This window comes from Anarrhichthys ocellatus, unplaced genomic scaffold, assembly GCF_004355925.1.
Source record: "Anarrhichthys ocellatus isolate YVR2014 unplaced genomic scaffold, GSC_Weel_1.0 scaffold36, whole genome shotgun sequence".
In the NCBI taxonomy this organism is placed as follows: Eukaryota; Metazoa; Chordata; class Actinopteri; order Perciformes; family Anarhichadidae; genus Anarrhichthys; species Anarrhichthys ocellatus.
The window spans coordinates 1,554,741-1,562,570 of NW_022280066.1; the positions used below are offsets into that span (position 1 = coordinate 1,554,741).

The 7,830-nt window shown below is 45.1% G+C and overlaps 1 protein-coding gene across 7 annotated transcripts in view; it reads right to left on the minus strand.

Moving 5' to 3' along the window:
* ralgapa1 (Ral GTPase activating protein catalytic subunit alpha 1) overlaps positions 1–7,830 on the minus strand; it is a 58,492-nt gene that overhangs the window by 33,824 nt on the left and 16,838 nt on the right. For 4 of the 7 annotated variants that reach the window (XM_031866788.1, XM_031866787.1, XM_031866793.1 and 1 more), the window contains exons 8-18: positions 7,597–7,735; positions 7,260–7,468; positions 6,768–7,091; positions 5,530–5,703; positions 5,284–5,343; positions 4,995–5,143; positions 4,746–4,869; positions 4,151–4,297; positions 3,698–3,788; positions 3,020–3,184; positions 1,623–1,769 (exon numbers count right to left, since the gene is read on the minus strand). In XM_031866788.1, the coding sequence (XP_031722648.1) occupies positions 1,623–1,769; positions 3,020–3,184; positions 3,698–3,788; positions 4,151–4,297; positions 4,746–4,869; positions 4,995–5,143; positions 5,284–5,343; positions 5,530–5,703; positions 6,768–7,091; positions 7,260–7,468; positions 7,597–7,735 (1,729 nt within the window). The remainder of the gene's footprint in view (positions 1–1,622; positions 1,770–3,019; positions 3,185–3,697; positions 3,789–4,150; positions 4,298–4,745; positions 4,870–4,994; positions 5,144–5,283; positions 5,344–5,529; positions 5,704–6,767; positions 7,092–7,259; positions 7,469–7,596; positions 7,736–7,830) is intronic. The other 3 variants (XM_031866789.1, XM_031866792.1, XM_031866794.1) reach the window with 1 other exon arrangement.

Here is a 7,830-nt window from a genome sequence, read left to right on the forward strand (position 1 = left end):
GAAGGAAGGGGAGTGAGGTTAGTGACGGGGTCAACGGGAGTGGATACATGTAAACGCACATATACAGACTCAAACACACTTCTAAATGAACAAAGACACACACCCCCCCCTCTCCAAAAAAAGAATCTGCAAACGCATAGTCCAAAACATAAAGTTCCATGAGTGTGATCATCAATATTCTACAGATTATCTTAACTTTCACAGCAGTTAAGTGGATGGACATGACTACAAGATGGTGTTCAAGAGATGTGAATTACAGATTTCAAGTTTTTCTAAACAGATTTTCCAAATTTTTGAATAATACACTTATTTGAGCATAAAGGAGTAAGTGCTGAAGCAATCTAATCTCGGCTCCTTCATCAAGTCACCACATCCTGGTCACTAGTCGAGTTAGCCTAGTGAGACAAAATATAAACTGGATTCAGAGGAGTGTTCTGGTGGCTGAGACAGTTTGCTACATCTAGCTGCTTTAACAGAAGTCACGACTTGAGATCATTCTAATAGCGACCGACTTGTGGTTTATGTAATGAGTAACAATAATCCTTTGAAAGGAAAGATTATGCAAAGCGGGCAAAGCCATACCACAAATGGCATGCACTCACGCCTTGCTGCTAGAGGTTAGCCTCAATCACAAAATGCAAATATCCAATATCTGTTGTGTCCATTTGGCAGTTTTCACTTTGGTAGGACATCAAATTGTCAATACACAGAAACTTTTAGAGAGATGTACTCATCATGAAACACACCCCCAAAAGTAAACAAGTAAAACACGAGTAAGTAAAAAATACTCCAGAAGAGGATATTATAAAGTGAAATGATCACCATTGCCTACAGAAAAGAAGGGGAGGAGTCAAATGAAATGCCATCCAAAGAATACACGGCATCGAATGAGACGTCACATGACAGCGGTGACGGGGAGGTCAAGAAGAAGTGCATTGAAACAATAAGTGCTCGTCATAGGCAGGAAATAGAGGACAGAGGGGCGTGCATGTGTGCAGGCAGGCAGGAACAAGATGCAGGTTCAAGCAAGCAGACAACTGGTAGGTCAGGTTTCATGCAGACATGTCAACAGAAACAGAGACACAACTACCTGCAAAAATAATTCAAATTTACAGCAACGAATTCGTGAAATATTTGAAGAAAATGACAGATGACATTATTTGGTATGGGCTCGGCGACATATTCTCTCGCTAGGCACCACATATCCAAAACAATAACCATGATGACTTCTGGGACACCGCGGAGGACATACGTTACATACAGCACTGGGGACACGTGAAACTCAACTATGATCATCCGTTTGTCCCATGCAACATTTCAAGCGATCCATGGGACAATCACACAGTATTCGAGAGAGTGATGCATCTTGGATGTTTAAGCACGTCACACAAATCACACTGATCCTCCCAGTTACAGGTATGAAGAGTGAAGGGTTGTATGATTCCTGAGTGACCACATGCAAGCTGTTGCTTCAGCAATGACAAATATATTCAGAAACAATACGTGAAAGATAAAGACGGGAGCGCAGGCACACGGTTTCAGTTCTTTTGACGGACGTAGAGACAAGTCAAGTTTCCGGGGGGGGGGGGTCAAGCATGACAGGTAGTGCAAAGAGTGTGTACCTGCCAGCTGGTCGGCAAGGGGGGGTAGGAAAGGGTGATGGTGGTGGAGGAGGACAGGAAGAGGCGGCGCCAGAGCAGGAGCACTCTTAGCGCTGCGGATAAAGGCTGAGGACAGCAGAGAGTCCCCCGTAGAGCAGCTACGCAGGGCTGAAGAGGTGGGAAGAGCAGACAGAAGAGGGACAGAAAAGTGTGAGACAGGAAAGGAAGGAAATAATACAATAAAGGAAGCAAGAGGGGGGGAAAGAGGGTATTGTTGAAGTGAGGTGAAGAGGTGAGTGGAAGAAAGGTGGATGTATGGGCGAGGACGGAGAAGGGAAAGGAATGAAAACAATGTCAAAAGTGGGAGCAGAAAAGATCGTAGAAAAGAGGAAGGTTAAAGGGCAGACGCGGAGGGAATGAGTGAGACAGGGTTAGCAGTTCTGGAGGAGAGACAGCGGGAGGCTGGCGGCAGCTTGGCACTCTACAGCTCAGACCAGGACACACAGGAGCAGCGCATTTAGCCGTCAGATCCACCGTTTACTTGCAGTCACAACAAAATGAAGTTGTCTGCAAGTTTGACCACGTCTGAGAACTTTTGAAATATGTTAGCATTTGACTGCGCAGCTGAAAAGAAATGAGACAAAACAACTGCACACCGGCAAGATTGTTGGTTATGTGTGGGCTCATTTCTCACAGGAAAAGTCACAGTTGGACATTTTAGAACGGTTACAGGTAGAGTGAAAACCACTGGAAACTGCAGAGAGAGAAGCTGCTAATCTTTGTATTTAGAGGTATTAGATATATTATGTGGACATCTTTAGGTTTTTCTAGGTCCTACAGAAACCCTGCAATCACCATATATCTGTTGTTTCTGAGAGACCAAACAAGGAATCTTTTTAGTTTTTACTACACACCGTCAGGTTATGCATGTTTCATCAATGACGATTGGAGCAGAACCTCTTTTGTTAAAACAAATAAACTACTGTGATTAATAAAAAAGCAAACACCTAGAGACAGGAGGAATGTGGATTAAAAAAGAAAGCATTTAGTTGTGTGTATTGTAGTTTGAAGGATCCTTGCCGATGCATGCTTAAGCTGTTTAAAAAAATGCATGTGCATGAGTCACCTTGCTCTAAACTGGTGTTTCACAGTGATGGCCACAGTTAAAGGCTTCGCACAAACAAGACTCCACTGAGGAGGAGGAATCACAGTAAACCGCGACTTCCTGTCAGACAGCAGGAGAGGAAAAGAGGTGGAGACGTCAAGTCAAACAGAAGTGACTTTGAGGAAGAAAAGCCTTGTCTTAAGTATGCTGAGGAAAGACAGGGCACTAGTCACTCTCTCACACACATACACACACACACACACACACACACACACACATGCGGAGGACAGTCGTGGAAGAGGAGGATACTGACCTACAGTCTTCTGGCGGACGATACTTCTGGCCTTTTCGATGCCCGGGGAGCCGGCGGTGGTGGCGCTTCGCTGCCTCATGGCTGCCACTTGGCCCGGCTGGTCTCTGCTCCAGCCTTTAGAGAAGGAGCGATCCACAATCTGCCTCTGGCCCTCCGAGCCGATACCTGGTGTGGATGGGTGGAGCGGGACATCATCTCTCAATGCGCATATAATGGTACTTACGTTACCTCCATCAGAAACTATGCAAAGAATAGACCTGTTCTTTATGTGTAGAGAAAAGGTCTATTCTCTTTCAGACTATGTTATGGGGTATATTTTAAATATCCCAGTTCTTCTTGGGCTCCTTTCATTTTGGCTTTATTTCATATTTCGGGATTTTCTTTCTTACTTTGTACATTTCTATAATGTCCAACTTACGTTTATTTATATTGTGAAAACGTTCCTTGTATTCAACTGCTGACGCTGAAGTAAGAAACTGTAGAAAGTGTGGGCTGGAGTGCCTACACTGCATCTTTGACTTTTAGGATATTAGATCTGAAACTAAGATTTATGTCGCGTCGATGATATCTTTAGTAGGTGTGGGAACTTGAAGTCAAAAACAGCCGTCTGTATTTCAGATCATGATTCACACAGGTTCATTTAAAAAAGGCTAAAAGTGTCTCTTGTGAACGACCAACCTTTTCCTTTGTGCTTCTTCTGTTTTTGTTCACTGAGTTTGTCCAGAGGCAGCTCGTTCAGATCAACACTGTACAGGTTCCTGGCCAACACCTGAGACACAACAAGACCAACACACTGCTTTAACACATATGTTTATGTTACTACAGCATAATGGTTGAGATGGAGGCAAGATCACTGTTAAACTAGTGCTAAAGGCACTTTAAGTTGATTTTTCATATGCAATCAACATTAACGGCAGATATAGAATGAAAGTGAGAGGAAACATTAAAATGCATGTAAACAATGAATGAAACCAGCTTTTCATTCGCTCTGGTTCTCCTCTACTTCTCTAGAGACCATTGTTGATCTGCGGATGTCAAAGAAATACTCGGGTGACACGTTTTGAAGAAAATTACAGACACAGTGTGGATATAAAACGCCTGTAGGATAATGAGAAAAACAACTTCCAGTACCTTGGTGAGGGTCTCCATGGTGAGTGACCACTCGGTGACCAGTTCATCCCAGCAGGTGAGAGAGGAGAGGACGGCGAGGAGGTCGTCCCACAGCTCTCTGCTGATGTAGACGTTTAAGTTCCCCTTGATCCAGGCCACTATCAGCGTCTGTGCAGACAGAGGGGAGAGAAGGGACACACAGCTGTATAAGAAGCTCTCTACTCATTCTCAGTGAGCCGGGTCACACTAGGATACTATTAAACTTCATTAAGGTGTTGAGAAAATTTGGAAAATAATACAATCTCAAGCATAATAGCAAGTATGCTGGATAAAGAAAGAGAAAAGATGAAGGCAGCTGGATACTTGAGAACACATCTGCATTATTTACATCATTGTTACATCCATCATTGTTCAGTACTTAGAGCACCACGTGCCAGTCCGTCTTCCAGAAGCTGTGCTGTAAACAATAGCACGTTCCTATTCATTCATTCATTCACTGTTTCATGTACCACAGAGACAACTCTTCTACCACACAGAGCATTTACAAAAACTGTATGTTTGGCTCGCAGAGGAAAAAAATAAATCTGTCCAGTTTGATATGGTGACACGAATGTACCTGAAAGATGGCTGCAGCCAGCCTGCCTGACAGCGTGTTGATCTTCTTGCCCTGCGGCATGATGGATGGAGGTCTTTTCATCACTGACTCCGTCACCCTCAGCAGAACCAGTAAGACCTGTTCCCTATAAACAAATACATAAAAGAAAAGCAGCCTTTAACGACATGATCCTACTGAAATTTATTTAGATGTCCATAGTAACAAGTGGGATTTATCGTGTATCTGTTGTTGGGAAGGAGGGGGGGTTACCATGTTTTCTGGTCCATGGTCTCATGCATGACGAGGCTGCGGTAGATGTTCAGGACTCGCTTGCACATGTCGACGTGCTCCTCCAAAAGGATCTTGATGTCGTTGGCTGGCTCCAGCAGGAAAACGTTGGAGGAGTGGGTGATAAATAGCTGAAAAGGGGGACAAGCGATCAGGATGTAAAATGGGTTCACAAACAATTTTTTTCTACAAGGTGAAGTAAGAACTGTAAGAAGACAACTGCACTTTTGTGTGGATGTATGAAACGGACAGAAACGTGCGAGGACCACACCTGTAGTGTCGTCTGAACTCCGGCATGAACGCTGTACTCCAGCAGTTCACTGTCAACTGCCTTACTCATTCCCCGAGGAAGAGAGAAAAAAAAAAACACACACAATTAAAGTGAAAAAGAATAGTTAGTGGGCAGGTCAAACATAGTAAATCACTATAAAAAAAAAAAAAAAAGATCTGATCTGTCCGGGCTACCTTCATCTTAAACATTTCAGGATTATGTTTCTGACTTCAGGTAATTCCTCACCTCATCGTCCTTGTCCCCGAGCTGCGAGCCTGAATCCAGGCTGCTGGTGGTGGGATAGGGGCCCTCCTCTGGCTCCTTCATGAACACTGGCCTGTCCTCCATGGAGATCCACTCCTGGTAAACACGCACCACTTTACGCAGCGCCGCAGCCTCGCACATGGGAAGGAGAAATGCCTGTGGGTAGATAAGGAAGGATTGTAAAAGACCAAGTGACTTGCACGTGGACATAGTGTATCAAGGACAGAATAACAGTCACTGCATATCAAATCTAATATTTAAAAAACACTACCTGGATCCACTCCAACTGCAGACACAACCTCACACATCAGTTGAAGCTATATTTAGAAGTATTTTCAGTGCTTTACCTTGACAACAGACAGCCCTTTCCAATGGGGAACTGAAGCAGTTATCTATGTTACACTACTCTTGTATTGTTATATTGTACTCTCTAACAATTTCAATTTTTTTTATTTATTTATTTATACAATTGCACTGTTTATTGCCATGCAAGTCATATTCCTTGTCTGTGCAAACATACGTGGCAATACACAGTTTCTGATTCTGATGCGCTCTTTAAAGACACCAGACCCCGTTGACAAAAACAGGAATTTTACATTGCAGAGCATAGAGTTGCTGGTCTACAGCTACCTCGATCAGTTAGTTTGTTATTTTGAGGCGTTGGTGAATCCGAACTGACCCTTTAACAACCAAAGTAGCAAAATAATAAACAAGATAACCAATCAAAGCAGCAGTGGACCAGCAACTCTGGTGAGAGGTAAAAAGGTTTTTGTCAATGGAGTCTGGTGATTCTTGAAGAAAGCATAGATTTATATAACGGCTTCAGTTCTCCTTCATAAAGGTCTGACATCAATGGCAAAGCGGTGAAAATACTCTAAATATAGCGTACATTTAAACTGACATTAGGCAAGGCAACTTTATTTGTATAGCACATTTCAACAACAAGGCAATTCAAAGTGCTTCACATAAAAACATCAAAACACAAGGCAAAAAAAGAAAACAAGCTTTGCTCCAGTGCTGGTACTCCTGTCTGTTTCTTCAAACTGGGGGCGTGCAGACCGCCATCTACTGTAGTAATACACTGATTATGAATAAGTACCTCATTACCCCCCCCACCCCCCACCGCAAAACCCCCCTGAAAAATCCATTTAAAGCTTTGACACCCTGGAACATTGTTACGTAACGTCCGCACGAATCAAAGAAAGGTATTCCTCCCTCACCTGTCTAAAGATCTCAGTGATGAAGTTGACGTTGGTTCTGGAGCTGGTCAGCACTTTCCTCACCACCTCCATGTCCGTGAGCTGCTCTTCATCCATGGAGCAGAGTGAGGAGGAGCTGGGCTCCCTCTCGGTCAGCGTGGACGTGTTGGAGTGGCTTTGCTCGGGCTCCCCCCCGGCCCCTGAACCCCCCGACAGCCCCAAGCTGCCTCCGCCTGATCCGGATGAGCCGCCGCTGCCTTCGAGGTGGCTGTCAGAGCGGATCCCACCGCCACCGCTGTCGTCTGAGCTGCCCGCGGAGCGAGCTGCCAGTCCGGCTGCTGCTCGCTGGATGGGGTCAAGGGTATGGTTATACAATGACAATAAATAGCAATCAGAAAATCACGTCTCACATATTGCCACCGTAGTTATGTCAATATAATTAAGTACAAGGAACTTTCCGGTGACTTGAACCATACTTGTCACAGCCCGTCCATGAGTAAAAGATGCGCTAACCTGTATGTTCTTGGGGACGTTCTCCCCCTCTGTTCCTGGGATGTGTGCGTGCGTGTTGGGCCGTGGCTCCAGCCAGAAGGAAACCAGCCAGCGGATGAAGATGACTCGGGCCTGAAGGAAGCTCTCCTTGGTGCAGTACACGGTTTCACCGCCGTCTTGCTCCCTGCGCACCACGCTGTAGTAGGGCTTGGGACGCAGCGGGGGCACGTCTGTGGGGATAGAGGGGGAATTCTTAAATCTGTGTGGTCTGGGGGTCACAGTGATACAACATTACTGATCCAATGTGCTACAGGATTTACAGGATCCAGCAGGTCTTTAGGATCCAAATGTAACTGACCCAGTATTGGGCTGTAGAGGCTGGTCTCCATGGCGAAGTTGGGAAAGATGTGAGGAAGGTAAAACTTCCGGAAGTGAGCGAAGAGGAAGCTGAAGCCACGTTCGTGGTTCTCTTTACAACGCCACTCGAGAGACTTGGCCTGGTGAACACACACACACGCACGCACGCACGCACGCACGCACGCACGCACACACACACACACACACACACACACACACACACACACACACACAC